General features: G+C 46.6%; 7 protein-coding genes across 7 annotated transcripts; 5 read left to right on the top strand and 2 right to left on the bottom strand.

Annotated features, from left to right (window-relative positions):
• Nucleotides 1-4,152: 4,152 nt before the first annotated feature.
• Nucleotides 4,153-6,198, top strand: N7511_000551 (GMC family oxidoreductase; the record flags this gene model as incomplete). Its single annotated transcript, XM_057122976.1, has 5 exons — nucleotides 4,153-4,517; nucleotides 4,572-4,601; nucleotides 4,654-5,533; nucleotides 5,594-6,095; nucleotides 6,152-6,198. The coding sequence occupies 5 exons, from the start codon at nucleotides 4,153-4,155 to the stop codon at nucleotides 6,196-6,198; spliced, it is 1,824 nt and encodes a 607-aa protein (XP_056988709.1).
• Nucleotides 6,199-6,605: 407 nt separating this feature from the next.
• On the bottom strand, nucleotides 6,606-7,418 carry N7511_000550 (mitochondrial 54S ribosomal protein bL27m; the record flags this gene model as incomplete). The annotated part of the gene is made up of 1 exon (XM_057122975.1): nucleotides 6,606-7,418. One exon carries the CDS (start codon nucleotides 7,416-7,418, stop codon nucleotides 6,606-6,608), a length of 813 nt encoding a protein of 270 aa, XP_056988708.1.
• A 190-nt stretch (nucleotides 7,419-7,608) lies between these two features.
• lcl2 lies at nucleotides 7,609-8,068 on the top strand (the record flags this gene model as incomplete). The annotated part of the gene is made up of 2 exons (XM_057122974.1): nucleotides 7,609-7,786; nucleotides 7,875-8,068. The coding sequence occupies 2 exons, from the start codon at nucleotides 7,609-7,611 to the stop codon at nucleotides 8,066-8,068; spliced, it is 372 nt and encodes a 123-aa protein (XP_056988707.1).
• Nucleotides 8,069-8,617: 549 nt separating this feature from the next.
• On the top strand, nucleotides 8,618-10,295 carry N7511_000548 (scramblase family protein; the record flags this gene model as incomplete). Its single annotated transcript, XM_057122973.1, has 3 exons — nucleotides 8,618-8,973; nucleotides 9,035-9,206; nucleotides 9,264-10,295. 3 exons carry the CDS (start codon nucleotides 8,618-8,620, stop codon nucleotides 10,293-10,295), a joined length of 1,560 nt encoding a protein of 519 aa, XP_056988706.1.
• Nucleotides 10,296-10,628: 333 nt separating this feature from the next.
• N7511_000547 (E2 ubiquitin-conjugating protein UBC7) lies at nucleotides 10,629-11,228 on the top strand (the record flags this gene model as incomplete). The annotated part of the gene is made up of 2 exons (XM_057122972.1): nucleotides 10,629-10,878; nucleotides 10,975-11,228. The coding sequence occupies 2 exons, from the start codon at nucleotides 10,629-10,631 to the stop codon at nucleotides 11,226-11,228; spliced, it is 504 nt and encodes a 167-aa protein (XP_056988705.1).
• A 401-nt stretch (nucleotides 11,229-11,629) lies between these two features.
• Nucleotides 11,630-13,182, bottom strand: N7511_000546 (uncharacterized protein; the record flags this gene model as incomplete). The annotated part of the gene is made up of 7 exons (XM_057122971.1): nucleotides 11,630-12,100; nucleotides 12,167-12,238; nucleotides 12,293-12,373; nucleotides 12,425-12,511; nucleotides 12,591-12,699; nucleotides 12,766-12,832; nucleotides 12,912-13,182. The coding sequence occupies 7 exons, from the start codon at nucleotides 13,180-13,182 to the stop codon at nucleotides 11,630-11,632; spliced, it is 1,158 nt and encodes a 385-aa protein (XP_056988704.1).
• A 308-nt stretch (nucleotides 13,183-13,490) lies between these two features.
• N7511_000545 (NAD dependent epimerase/dehydratase) lies at nucleotides 13,491-14,803 on the top strand (the record flags this gene model as incomplete). The annotated part of the gene is made up of 5 exons (XM_057122970.1): nucleotides 13,491-13,574; nucleotides 13,623-13,867; nucleotides 13,924-14,071; nucleotides 14,129-14,401; nucleotides 14,474-14,803. The coding sequence occupies 5 exons, from the start codon at nucleotides 13,491-13,493 to the stop codon at nucleotides 14,801-14,803; spliced, it is 1,080 nt and encodes a 359-aa protein (XP_056988703.1).
• Nucleotides 14,804-14,909: the final 106 nt, after the last annotated feature.

Genomic DNA, 14,909 nt, shown 5'->3' with positions numbered 1-14,909 from the left:
AAATAGGAGATACTCGATGGCAGTCTGGTCAAAACAGACGGGTCGATAAATGGTGGCAAGAAAACCTAACAATAAGTTAGGTCTGTGAGCTCTAGGCAGATAATGCCTATTAGGGATAATCAGATACTATATTAAGGAGTATAATGATCATAAATCTTGAATCAGGAAATGAGTGGCATTGTTATAACTGTCTATCCTTCTCTACAGTCGTAGATTGCCCATAACCCTTCCTCGAGGATATCATGCCTGAGGCAGTAATCATACAAGTGTCGTGATTTCCCCACTACACTATCTAATACTATACCCTATCGTGTATAGGCTATTATTTAGAGTTAGGGCTAGTATATACCTTACTAGACCATATTAAATTTACGGAGTTTTTATAAGGTAGTATATTACGTAATAAAGGGGGTATAGGTCTAGGGGGTGTTAAAATATTAGAGGTGTCACTATAAAAGCATGTAAGACTTTTTAGGTTATTAGGGTAGGGATCATTTAAAGAAATGATAAAAACAAAGTGAGATTAAGATTTTGCGAGAGATTAGGACCGAAGGTAGGTAAATCAGAGAAATAGATGATTGAATTGATGATTTTTCTTTTGCTAGGTAATCCTGCTCAATTTAAGTTAAGTCTCTCTGTTCTTCTTTTTAGATACATTCGGCTTATTGCCTTATATTACTACATCCGTAGGAGTCCTAGGGTTATATTCTTATTATTGTATTTTAAGGTTTCCTCGGATTTCTGGATATAGTTTTCTTAAATACGGTTATCATGCATTTTTCTGTGTTCGTAATTCTTCCATGTTTTTCTATAGTTCTTTGCTATTCTTTAGAATTCTTAGATATTCTATATTTTCTATTATCTTATTCCTTTTTATATATTTACTTATTTTAGAGTCTTTATTATTAATATTAAACAAAATAAGATTTAATAAAAGAATAAGAACATGAAGAAACATATAAAGAAAACTTAGAACAAGAAAAAAGAGACGTAGTAGAAGCTATAAATATAAGTATAATATGATATAAGAACTTAAACATAAGTTCGAATAGAAAAACAATATATATAAAAACTATACTGAAGAATTCTATAAAGACTCTAAAACAAGTAAACATATAAAAAGGAATAAGATAACAGAAAATATGGAATATCTAAGAATTCTAAAGAAGAGCAAAGAACTATAGAAAAACATAGAAGAATTACGAACATAGAAAAATGTATGACAACCGCATTTAAGAAAATTGTATCTACAAATCCGAGGAAACCTTAAAATATAATAATAAGAATATAACCCTAGGACTCCTACGGATGTAGTAATATAAGGCAATAAGCCGAATGCATCTAAAAAGAAGAACAGAGAGAATTAACTTAAATTGAGCAGGATTACCTAGTAAAAGAAAAATCATCAATTTAATCATCTATTTCTCTAATTTACCTACCTTCGGTCCTAATCTCTCGCAAAATCTTAATCTCACTTTGTTTTTATTATTTCTTTAAATGATCCCTACCCTAATAACCTAAAATTTATACCTCCTATTAACCCGCTACTCCTACTCCAGGATCCTCTCGAAGTGCGCCGGCGAGGGCGCCCCCGAGGCGCTAGGAACTTCATCAGCGGTGGCGAAAGCACCCAAGCAAGCACCTAAGACACCTCCACCCAGCGAGACCCCTCCGGCTTCGAGCTCATACTATCTCAGGAAGGTAGACGGGGCCGTGGACGCGGCCGAGGACGTGGTAGAGGACGTGGCAGAGGACGTGGCAGAGGACATGGCAGAGGACGTGGAGGGACACAACAGGCATCGCAGGGAGACAATGGGGCGGGAATAGCTTCATCTATGACCCAGGAAGCTCAACAAGCCTCTCAGGAAGGTGTACGGGGCCATAGAGGGACCCAGCAAGCATCGCCGCCGAGCATGGCTACATCTCAGAGGTCGAGAATAGCTTCATAGGTATCTCAGGACGAGGATTGGTCTGATCGCCTCAGGAAGCGTCGGGGAGCTCCATAAATAGCTGATCCAATACAAATTACTCAATTTCTTCACAATTCTCATGCAATTTACCAAGAAATTTGACCCAGAATAGCTGGATTCCTTCATTCCTACAGAGTTTTCGAAAACAGCATCTATTTCCTATCCGGGTCTAGCGCTATGCAGTTAGCATGGTCGATGGTAGAGTACGAAGGTGACTTAATTTTACTAGGGAGCTACATAGTAAATGGAAGTACCTCGAATCGATAGTGCCGGCAGGAAATACTGCCGGCAGAAAAAGGTTGATGTCTGACTTTTCAGGCAAGGGGTGGTGTTAGCATCCAAAGGGTGGTGTCTATATCAATCCCCTATTTATATCGCGTAAAGCCTCCCAAATAATATACGCGGTATACGTTAGAGTATTATTATATTGAAAAATACTACCCTCGTTTATAAGAAGAATAGGGAGAATTCGAGTATATAACTCCCGAATAACGAACCGATTCACGCCTCTACGTTTAGATTTAGGATCTCCGAATAGCGGAATTAAGTCTAATCGTCGTTAGGCGCCTAAGAAAGTAGCCTAAGATATCTACTTAACTTATTTCCCTTTACATAGAAAACCTTAGACTTAGTGAAGCCGACATTAGTCCTTTAGTCGAATAAAAGTCTATTCTCGACGAACGCTAATCCTACGTTTAACTATGTATTCGTCGGACTAAAAGACTCGGGCCTAATCCGCCGGTGTAAAGTGCTTATAGCGATATGCCTATTAAAGCCGTTTTATAGCTTTAGCTTCGTTTAGATCAGGTCGCTATATATATCTCCACTTCCGGTGGTTTTCCGTATTAAGGAGCTATCGGATTAATTCCTTTTTAACTTGATATAAGACCTTAGTAAGTAGATCTTTATAAAAAATTTTTAGATTCTCGATAACAGCCTTAAAGAGACGCACTTTTTCGGTTAAATTAAGCTTCGTTAGCCGACTAGAGCGTGGTTTCGAAACACTAGCCTTTTGTTACGGACATACCAGGCACCAATCAGTATGGGACCGCAACTTGTGGATGGGCGGTCATGGACCAATCGATCAACCAACCCACCAGGATCACGTGACGAACAGTCAGGAAGGTTACACCACAACGCTAGGTGCCGATAGGGCCACTTACGGCCCCCTCAGCATAAACACATATTCTCCCCCATAAGAATATCGGAATTACGTCAGCCTAACCACGTGATCATGCAAGTAGTAGATGGGTATGGTGGTTTACGAGTAGATCCTGCCAAGGCGTATCTACCAGCCTACTATCTACCATTCTACCAAGGAAGAACTAGGGATATATAGGACCTCATGTATCTAGTTTAGTTCTTCGTGTTCAATCCAACATTGTTACTTGTGTCTACTATTCAGAAACCTTTGTGACTCGTATAACTTGATTATAACTTGACAATACCACGGGAAGGCCTATATCTCGATATAGACTAACCCGGCGCTCTACTTGGCATCGCTCCTCGATACCCTCGAAAGGACTTAGCCCGTATAAGGCCTGTTAGGCAACGGTACGGTTGAGAGACAGATCGTTGAGATTGGAAGTCAGCAAGACAAGACAAGTATAACCCAGGGAATCTTCTAACATAGCGACGACCCGGAAGCAAGTGCGTAACACCTTTCTCTCTAGCTCCTTTTTAATAGTATATCGTATAGTAGACAATAAGACTTAGGGGTATCGCGTATAAATACGTTTATATCCCTATCTAATAGTATAAAGCTTATATATCCTCTCACGGATAGCTAGGGTAAGCTCGGAGCGCGTAAGCATTAAAGAAGGCCTTATTAAGTATAAACCCTTTAAAAAATGTAGGGAAAAGGGGTATAATGAGAGGTTAAGGAAGGTAAAAACGCGATCAAACGCGACGCGCCGTAGTATTACTTACTATACATGAATTCAAACTAGCGCATTTACTATGGCGGTGTAGCTAAAAATGGTAGGCTGTAAAATAGTGGGTCTTGTGGGGGTGTTAAAACATTGGAGGTGTCACTGTACTACCAACCAAATACTTATGTTACACCACTGTACATGTACAGTGACCGAATATTGGTCCTTTGAACTCATAAATTATTGGATCCCTCTAGCTATTATAATCAAACCAATTTCATTTCGTTTCTTCTCTCATTGAATCATTCGATATGCTTTGGAACACTATACTTATATCCCTCGCGCTCCAGGTGAGCAGTGCGACAGGCGAGGAATTCGAAAGACGGGCTGGACCCCTCGTTGATCAGACTTTTGACTACGTGGTTGTTGGTGGTGGAACCGGGGGAGCGGCTATTGCAACGCGTTTGGCACAGAATCAGTTCAAGGTTGCGTTGGTGGAAGCTGGAGGACATTATGAGCTAGAGTCGCTGGCCGAAGTCCCTGCGGCAGACGTTCTGCCCGTTGGATCTGATCCTAATACCAAGTCTCTCATCGATTGGGGCTTTGTCACGAAAGACCAGCCTGGTGCCAATGGACGAGACATTCACTATGCGCGAGGAAAATGCCTCGGGGGATCGTATGTTATTCTTTTACCTGGACAGGGAAGTCGATTCTAACAAGTCTACTCTAGGTCGGCTTTGAATTTTATGATCTATCAGCGGTAAGTTGACATGAAGTATATACTCCGATCCCCCAACTAACCTTCGACTTAGCCCAACCCGTGAATCCATGGACCAATGGGCCACGGTTGTCAACGACGATAGCTACAAGTTTGACGAAGTCCTTCCGATCTACAAGAAAAGCGTCGAGTTTACGCCGCCGAATACCCAATATAGAGCTGCCAATGCTTCCGCTGCCTATAACGCTGACGCATTTGAATCAAACGGAGGTCCATTGCAGGTCTCGTATCCTAATTTCGCCATGCCATTTTCCTCATGGATGAACTTGGGCATGCAGGCTATTGGTATCAACGAGACACAGGACTTTAACCTGGGTTCTTTGTTCGGGGCTCAATACTGTTCATCTACCATTGACCCGGCTTATGAGCTTCGCAGTAGCTCTGAGGAGTCTTTCCTGTCCAAGATTCATCCACCTTCCCTCACAACCTATGACCATACTCTTGCCAAGAAGGTCATCTTCAACAAGCAGAAGAAGGCCACCGGCGTCAAAGTGAAGGGTCTTCTGGGCAACACTGTCACCCTGTCAGCATCAAAGGAGGTTATCATCTCTGCTGGTGCGTTCCAGTCGCCTCAAATTCTCATGGTCTCCGGAGTTGGCCCTTCTGAACAATTGGAAGCTCATGGCATTGAAGTTATTGCGAACCGACCCGGAGTTGGGCAGAACATGTGGGATCATCCATTCCTTGCGCCTACATACCGTGTTCAAGTGACTACCCTCACAAAGTTTGCCGCCAACCTTCTCTACGCGGCTGGACAGGTCGTTGGTGGAATTCTCACTAAGACCGGGTCATTGACCAACCCAGTCGCTGACTTCTTAGCTTGGGAGAAGATCCCAGAGTCCTTGCGCTCTAGTTTCTCCCAAGTTACAAAGGATAGTCTTGCTAAATTCACGGACGACTGGCCCGAGGCAGAGGTATGAATAAAACCATGGTCAAGAGAGAATAAAGAAGAAATGTTAACATTGACTATATAGTACATATCCGGTGCAGGATACATCGGAAACGTCAGCAACCTCCTAACAAACCATCCAAAAGATGGCTACCAGTATGCCTCCATACTCGGCGTACTGATCACACCAACATCTCGCGGAAACGTCACCTTGAACTCGGATTCGACCTCTGATCTACCCACAATCAACCCCAACTGGCTGGACACTGTTGCAGACCAGGAAGTCGCCATTGCAATGTTCAAGCGTATGCGTCAGGCCTTCCAGAGCGACGCTATGGCACCCGTTGTCATTGGCGATGAGTATAACCCGGGCCCTCAGGTCCAATCTGATGACCAGATACTGGGTTGGATCAAGAACAATGTTATGACCCTTTGGCATGCGGCTGGCACCTGCAAGATGGGTACTTCGGATGATGAGATGGCTGTTGTTGACCCTCAAGCTCGCGTGTATGGCGTGGATGGGCTGCGTGTTGTTGATGCTAGTGCTTTCCCTTTTCTTCCTCCTGGTCATCCTCAGTCGACAGTTTGTAAGCTTCTCTAACTTCTGGGGGTTTTTTTTGGTATGTGCTAACTGCTGTTATAGATATGCTGGCTGAGAAGATCGCCACTGATATCATTCAGGGCAACTGACCTAATTAACGGCCATATATCTCAAGTTCGATGCTTTTAGGCATCCAAATCACATTCTGTCGGACAGGACCTTCTAAGTCTGTTTCATAATATACAAATCTTTGGTGTCCCATTACGTTGTGTGTCGTGTTGAGATATCAGCCTAACACCATAAGTAACGTTGCTTTTTGATCAAATGTTTAGACATCCTCTTTTCAAGATGTCGGACCCGCATTTGGGCTATGATGCATGCCTATTTTTGTACAAATTACTTTAAACTGGCTATGGCCAAAAGCACTTAATCTACTGGCAGAATTTGATGGGGAAATGCTCTTTCTATTATACAGTGAACACCAGATTCAGATCCTCATATCGCTACAGAAACCCAAAGTTATTGAAACAAGACATCACACATGCTGGAAATGCCCTTATTTCTTGCCCGTCTTCTTCTTGCCCTTCAAACTCTTCATCTGGGCAGCACGCTCAGCTCTCTGCTCGCGCTTCCTCCATGCCAACCAACGGTTGCGACGGTCATAAGGCATGGCAGTGATACCAGCCTTCTCAGCAGCCCGACCAATCTGCCAGTTAGCCTCACGGTACATGTAACCAGGACGCCACTGAGGACCAGACTCAGCATCGACAGCCGCGACATCAGAGATCTGGACACCATTCTCATCGACCGAGGCAACAAGATCAGACTGGCCAACGACCTTCTCCACCATAGGCACAGAGACCATGTTCAGCTTTCGTCGGCTGGGCGCATTGCGCGGGTGCGGGAGCTTCTCGTCCTTGTTGAAGACAACTCCGATGAACCGGCGCTCGGAGTGCTTCAATGGATCGAGGTAGTACTGGACGTAACCAGCCTGTGTAGCGTAAATCGTGTGGTCACGGCCCATGGCGCAGTTCTCGCCGGGGAACCACAACGAGCCGCGCTGCCGGAAGATGATGCATCCCGGAACGACGTACTCGCCGCCTGAGCGCTTAGCTCCGAGACGCTTTCCGGCCGGATCGCGGGAGTGTCGGTTGGCAGTTCCTTGCGAGGCGTGTGAAGCGTAACGCACTTGTGAGAATGGGAGGAGCGTGCGGGAGAGGGAGGGTGTAGGTGTGGTTTTCGGGAATGTAGATGCGGAGAGTGTTCGTAAAACGGATTGCGACTGGGAGAGTGCGTTTGTCGACCTTAATGTCGGGGCGAAGGCTCGCTCCAGCACCCTTAGAGGCGCCAGTACTCCTGGCTTAAACATGGTGAGTTGTAATTGGGTGTTTGTTGAGTTGGATGCCGAAGCTCCAAAGGGGAAGTTTTTCGTTCGGAGATGGGGCTTGGCGTCACGTGCCAGCCATACAGTCGTAAGCTGGCTTCATCTATAGCTTTTCGTTTGGTTCTACACATCTACGACAGATTTATTCAACGATTGTTGGTGTGATTTCGAAATAATGTTCCAAAGCTGGCGTCAAGCCCTCTGGGCTCTTCTTCTCCTGGTGTCTGTCGCCCAGGCCCAATTCAACTTCTTCGACCAAATGTTTGGAGGCGGCGAGCAGCAACAGCGCCAGCAACAGCGGTCGCAGAGTGCCCCAAGTGACAGTGGCCGCTACCAGCAGATGTGGAGTGGAGGTAAGCTCAGGCAATTGAACTGTTCTAGCAGTTTTTGGTGAACTACCTATCTTGGGACTATTCAACTGACTTGGGATCCTGCTTATAGCTCAATGCGACAACTATCTTTGCCCTGGAACCCTCGCCTGCGTACATTTCCCACACCACTGCCCTTGCCCGCACCCGGATGTTGAAGAGAAGGTCGAACTCGGCGAGGGAAGCGCTATCTGCGTATCGAAAGGCGGATTCAAGGCAGGCGAAGCTGCGCGAAAAATCGAATTGGCTCGCAAGGGACTTCTGTGATTGTTCTATCTACATGTGGTCATTTGTTTGGTGCATTCAGTTTGCATACATTTGTTGAAATGATCAACTTCATGAGGTTGCCGCTGGTCGGATATTTGCAGCTGTTCTACCTGAGTCATTTTGGGTGGGAATTGATCGATCAATGGGCAGCTCATATTACATATAAATCATGACCGTACTTAGCGACAAATTTTGAGGATCTGTTCGATATCTAGAGCCATCTAATTTGTGTTTTTATGGCAAATGTACTCTGTATAAAGCACTTCTTTGTGGTTTCAGACCTCCCTATCATAAAATCAAGAAAAAAGACTCATAAGAACTCATGTATATGAGTAGTCATGAAAGAAGCAGCTGAAGTTAAGAGACACGATTTGCGCGACTGCACGTTGCTATCTCCGTTTAACCCCGCGGCGATGTCCCGAGCTCTTGACTTCCGCCAACTTTGCCTCGCGAACATCGCCTTACGAATATCGCCTTACATATCGCGCATCGCCAAACACAACCAAACTCTGCACTAGTACTTCAGATAGTTGCTGGCACATCACAATCATGTGGAGCTTAAGACTCCGACCACTGCAAAGGCAGTGGGCGCCGACTCGCAGCCGAGCTCTATCGAGCTTCAGAACCCACGGCAGTCGGCGTGGGCCTCGCAACAGTATAGAAAGACCAGACCTTATTCAGACCTCGAAAAAAGCCGAATCATCGCCACAGCCCGAACCTGCTGCACCCGAGCCTCAAGATGCCTATAACCCCAATTATGATCCTTCACAAAATACCCTACTTGCACCCGTCTACCTGCCAGAGGACCCCAAAGGTGTGCTGAAAGAAAACCATCCTGCAATCTCAATATTGGCGAACTCGGGAGTTGTAGTACAGCGACAACTCGAGATGATGAACGTTATGATGTAAGTGCTTCAAGAACCACTGCTTAAAGTCAACAATCTTTCTAACCAAATTTCGTTGTAGTGGGTTTGAACAAGCGAACAAGTATGTCATCATGGATGCACAGGGAAACCATATAGGATATATGGCAGAACAAGAAAAAGGGCTTGGAAATGCCATGGCGCGACAATGGTTCCGAACCCATCGAAGCTTCGTGACACATGTGTTCGACCGACAAGAAAATGAGGTTCTTCGAGTAAGTTTGTGAAACGCCTTAGGGCTTGCCTCCACTATCTTATATTGACATTTTCAGTTCAATCGCCCCTTCTCCTACATCAACTCCAAGATTCAAGTATATGATCCTCTTGATAAAAACCCTAGTACCACCTCGCCATCTACGTCGCTGCAAGGCGTGACAACCGACATCACATCTAATGCACGGGTCTCGCCACTCAATTTCAATGAGATGCGAGTCGTTGGTGAAGCCCAGCAACAATGGGCGCCTCTGAGGCGCAAATACAACCTCTTCACCTATCACCAGTCTCCAAATCCAGCGACAGACATGGGGACACAAACCTTTCCCTTATCCGGGTCTCAACTATCACAAGGGCAACAAATGCAACTTGCACAGACTTCTGGTCAAGGACAAGGCGAATTCAACCAGTTTGCCTACGTTGACGAGCCATTCCTATCATGGGACTTCTCGTTGAAGTCGGCAGACAACCAGTTGATCGGATCGGTTAACCGCGACTTTGCTGGTTTTGCCCGCGAGTTCTTCACTGACACTGGTGTTTACGCATTGCGCATGGATTCTGCAGGCCTTGGTGCCCAGGTGCCAGCCGGCCACGCTGAAAAGGTTCCCGGTATGACCCTGGACCAACGTGCTGTCATGTTGGCCACAGCTGTCAGCGTCGATTTTGACTATTTCAGCCGCCACAGCGGTGCCGGCGGCTTTGGTTTCATGCCACTGTGGTTCCCTGGTATGGGCGGTGAGGCTGCCGCCGGGGGTGCAGCAGGTGGTGCAGCAGCGGGAGGCGCTGCTGAAGCCGGGGCCGTTGGTGAAGCGGCTGCCGGCACACTTGGGAGAGCTGGGGCCGCTGGTACTATGGCCGATGGCATGGCTGCTGGTGCCACTGGTGCAGGCGCAATGGCAGGGTATGAAGCGATGCAAAGAGGTCGCGGGGGTGATCAGGATGCGGCACCGCCTGACCAGCAACAATCACAGCCACTGGACCAGGACTCCCAGGGTTTCTACGATGAGCCCAAGGATCCTTGGGGTCAAGATGACCCCTGGGGCGATGAAGGAGGTGATGAGGGAGGAGGCGATGATTTCGATTGGTTTTGAAAGCCAGCTCCTGTACAATAGCACCTGTCAACAAAGAAAACCTATAGATCTATAACCCTAGAACTAACCTCCTCGGGTACTGGTCCTGACCTCGGTCCAAGTTCTCAATGTACGATATAACTGAGCATTGATTATCTTCACTTTAAATCCTAAAGTTCCGTTCAACTCATTTCTAAGTCTCACTTTTCACGTTGTTTCTCACAACCTCAACGTCATGGCTCGTCCACCGCCCCGGAATGATTCCATCCCCACTCCGTCGCACTTCATCCCACCAACTCCCCGCATACTTCTCGCCACTTCCCTCTTTTCTCACTCGCACCCAATCACCCCAAAATGGCGTCCAACGTCGCTCAAAAGCGCCTATTTCACGAATACAAGAACCTCTCCACCAACCCCCCGGAAGGAATCACCGCCGGCCCCGTCTCCGAAGATGACATGTTCTACTGGGAAGCCCTGATTGAAGGCCCTGGCGACACTCCCTTCGAGGGTGGTGTTTTCGCTGCCGAGCTCAAGTTCCCCAAGGACTACCCCCTCAGCCCGCCGACAATGAAGTTCATCGGTGGGGGCGTGTGGCACCCGAATGGTACGTCCCCGATAGCATTGTTTCACCACTTGCACCTCCCAATCTTTCTCCATTTGACGATTGTAAACCCCAAAAATGGTTTCTGACATCGCTTAGTATACCCCAATGGCACAGTCTGCATCTCGATCCTTCACCCACCCGGCGATGATCCCAATCACTACGAACATGCCTCGGAGCGCTGGTCGCCTATCCAAAGCGTGGAAAAGATCCTTATCTCTGTCATGAGCATGCTTGCCGAGCCGAATGATGAGAGTCCCGCGAACGTCGAGGCTGCTAAGATGTGGCGTGAGCGGAGACCTGAGTATGAGCAGAAGGTCCGTGATGAAGTGAGGAAGGGTCTTGGGCTTTGAGTGCGGGTTTTGATAAATGCCCTGATTCTCCTGCAGTCTATCACTTGAAATACTGGACTTGCTTGTTATTTCCCGGGTGCTGGGCCCTTGTGGGAGTCAAGATTTGATGACTGGCGTCAAGGGTGATGTGTTTTTCTTGTTTTTCTTTTCTTTTCTTTTTTTTTTTTTTTTGCATGGCTGGGACGTGTGATTGCCTCTCGGTTTGTATAGCTTATTCTTATCATTTGCAGTATGAAAGCGGAACAAAATGCATTCTTCGAGAGCTTCGTGTGTAGATATACTCATAAACAACCAACTATTCATACTGAAGACCAGAAGAAACTCATTCTATAATAATCATCGGTATCTAAAATACTCTAGACCTGAAAATTGTAGTGAATATAGCGCAGCCATAATACGTATTACTCTTGCCGAAACATCCTTCGGTCAATCCAACCCTCCAACCCCCCGACAGACTCGTACAAAACCTCGATTTCAGCCTTCAGATTTAACATGAGCATCCGCTGCAGCTCAACCCGCCACTCCAGCTCAGGTCCATCACTAGCCCACACAGGGTTATTTCGAAGCATGGTAACAATCTTCGCCCGGTCTCGAGGCGTCAACAAGAGAAGAGCCTTGTCATCAGGTGCATCAGAAACGCCTATGATATCTGTCATCCGGACACCTAGCCATTGTAGTCGTGGGAGACACAACCGAGCATTTTCGTGCACGTGAGCTGCCGATCCATATTTGTATGTTGACATGATGGCCATGCCGTGCGGATCGCCGTCAGTGAGGCCGTGGAAACGGGGTAGGGGTCTGTTTTGTTTCGATGCAGCTTTTGAGAGTTTGTGTAGGAATTCCCGGGTTGATAGGTCCGGGTATCCTTTGCCCTGGTTGGGTCATACTGTGGTCAACTCATGTTTCTTGATAAGAGGCCAGGAAAAGTTTCAGCATACCGTGACCAGAATGCCGTCACCTGCCAGTGCTCTACTGAAGTAACTGCTGCGTGCAAGCCGGTGGAATACTGCCTTTTTGTAGAGGGTTAGTCCATGGTGGTTCATGTATTACTTCAATTCTTATACCTCTTTCTCAATGACAAGTACCCATCGGACTCGGGAAATGTCGACCTCATCACCCTCATCAATGCGAGGGATCAAAGTGTCCTGTTTCAAAGATTAGCTTGGCTCCTGTGCCCTTGTAGATGATGGACTGACCTCGGTGGCGGACTGGGCATCCACTATCACCAGTGAATCGCGAATCAAACGAAAGTACCCAGCTATCAGACCCTTTGCTGCTGCTTCCTATACAATGATATACTATATTAGCAGCTTCCATGTGTTTGTTTACCTGCTTGACAGTGGATGGGAAATGTAAACGAACCACTTTTAACGCTGCTCTGTCCACCCCGATGGTCAAGACAAGATCATCAATGATCCCATCAACAGTTTGTTGAGAACGAAAATATTGCGGGTCGATATAGTAGATATCTCTGAGTGGCGGACAGTGGTGCTCAGTACAATTCCTCAACAATCAGTAAGAGACACGCTTAACGTACCTTTTGGAGATCGATTGACCAGTCCGAATAGCTTTGTCAATGATGGCCAGGATGCGAACAATCACGGCTAAAGCATATTCCCAAGGTCTGTCAGTTAGTTCCTCCACGATAAAAAGTGTATTTCAGCCATGCGGGTTGTGTCATACTGAACTTCCAAGACTCAAACGCTGTCGCCCCTGGCCAGGAGTACGTCTTGTATGTTTCAGCTCTCGCACTGACATCTAGTGCTCCAGTGATGGGATTGATCACATAGGCTGTTGGATTGGTTCTTCGCTTGAGGGTGATTGATGGATATGCTACCGTTGGAGATAGAGAAAGCTCATGGACAAGGGAAGTGAGCGTGCTGTCAATGTATGCTCTGACTGTAGCTTCTCCCTGTATTCTACCCAGATCCTCATTGGTCAATGGCTGGGCCATTGCACCTTTGTTCGGTGAAGGTTGATGACTTTGGATAGTTGGGGTGGAACGGGAAGGCAGGTTCAACTCCTGCCAAAATTACTTTCTCTTGATCTTCTCCTTTGACTATGAATTGACTCTCGTCTCAGGGAGTCATTGAGTATTCTTGGGGCTTTGATTCACATAAGCAATAGATGTATGCCAATCTCCATGCTCCCGTTTTCGAGTGACATGTTACTGGCGTCATTGACTGGCAATGCTCAAAGCTAGGATTTGGCCCGATGAACTCCCCCAGTCCATCGAATCTACATCTTTCTTATGTGATGAAAATGTCAAATTTACAAGGTCCACGCGTGCTTTTAACGGGCGCCAACGGTTTTGTCGCGTCTCACATCCTTTGGATCCTCATCGATGTGGGCATGATGCGATCTTGTGATGAACTCCCGCTAACCATCGGATAGCGTGGATACAATGTCACCGCAACAGTACGGTCCAGTGGGAAAGCAGACGAAATCATCAAAACCCATCCGGACTGGCTGGGCAAGGTCGAATTTGCGATCGTTGCGGATTTCACCTCCGCGAAGCCATTTGATCACCTCTTCGATGATGCGAGGACACCATTCAACTATGTGATTCACACGGCATCTCCAGTGAATTTTTCAGTGCAAAATATCCAGCAGGAGATGATCGAGCCGGCCGAAATGGGGTAAGGGGACCCTTGATCTATCCAACATCGGCTCAAGGAGGTTGACACTTGATTAGAACTACTGCAATTCTGACAGCTGCTGAGAATCATGGTGGGGCTGCTTTGAAGCGATTTGTTCTCTTAGGAAGTGCTGTATCTGTACTGAACTCCTTGGAGGATATTTCGAAGCCAGGAAAACCGTATACCGAGAAGGACTGGAATCCCGTGAGCAAAGAACATGTGCCTATTGGATCAAGTTTCCCTTGACTGACGAAGATCTAGGTCACAGCCAAGTATGCTATTGACAGGAAGGACAATGTCCTTGGATATAACGTATCAAAGATCCGAGCAGAGAGGGCCGCATGGGACTTTATGAAGAAGAATACTCCTACCTTCGACCTAGTAGTGATCAACCCTGATATTATCACCGGTCCAATGACACACCCTATCGCAGGTCCGAAGTCCATCAACGAGACTAACCAATTTGCCATTGCAAACTTCATCGATGGAACTCACAGAGAGATTAAAGATGTTACATTCCCTTTCTACCATTTTGTAAGTTGCAAGCCTATCTGAGAAGTACATCACATGGAGAAACACGAGTACAATGACTGAGAGCTTATCCAGGTGGATGTCCGTGATGTCGCCCGAAGCCATGTCGACGCACTAGAGAACTCAGCGGCCGCAAACCAACGCATTCTTCTCATTTCAGGAATGATCACACCGCAGTTGGTGGTTAACTACATCCGCAAAAATTTCCCTGAGCTTAAGGGCCGAGTGCCCGAGGGTAACCCGGCGCAGATCTTGCCTCCTGGGGTACATCCCACGGATTGGGACATGCGGGTGAGCTTGGATATTCTTGCGAAAGGCACTAAAGACGGTAAATGGGAGTATGTGGACTTGGAGACAAGCATTATTGATGCTGTCAAGACGATGATCAAAAATCGGGTCGTCTAGTTGTACAGTATGTTATGGGGAAGTATACAAAAATGTCGAGTGATTCAATCCAAAGAAATGTAGAGCCTGTGTATCTGACGAGTCTTTATATTGGAGACTCCAAGGT

The sequence above is a fragment of the Penicillium nucicola genome (genome assembly GCF_028828085.1).
Source record: "Penicillium nucicola strain IBT 29836 chromosome Unknown utg000001l, whole genome shotgun sequence".
In the NCBI taxonomy this organism is placed as follows: Eukaryota; Fungi; Ascomycota; class Eurotiomycetes; order Eurotiales; family Aspergillaceae; genus Penicillium; species Penicillium nucicola.
The sequence above is the reverse complement of the archived record's forward strand: the minus strand, read 5'-3'. Positions and strand labels throughout refer to the sequence as shown.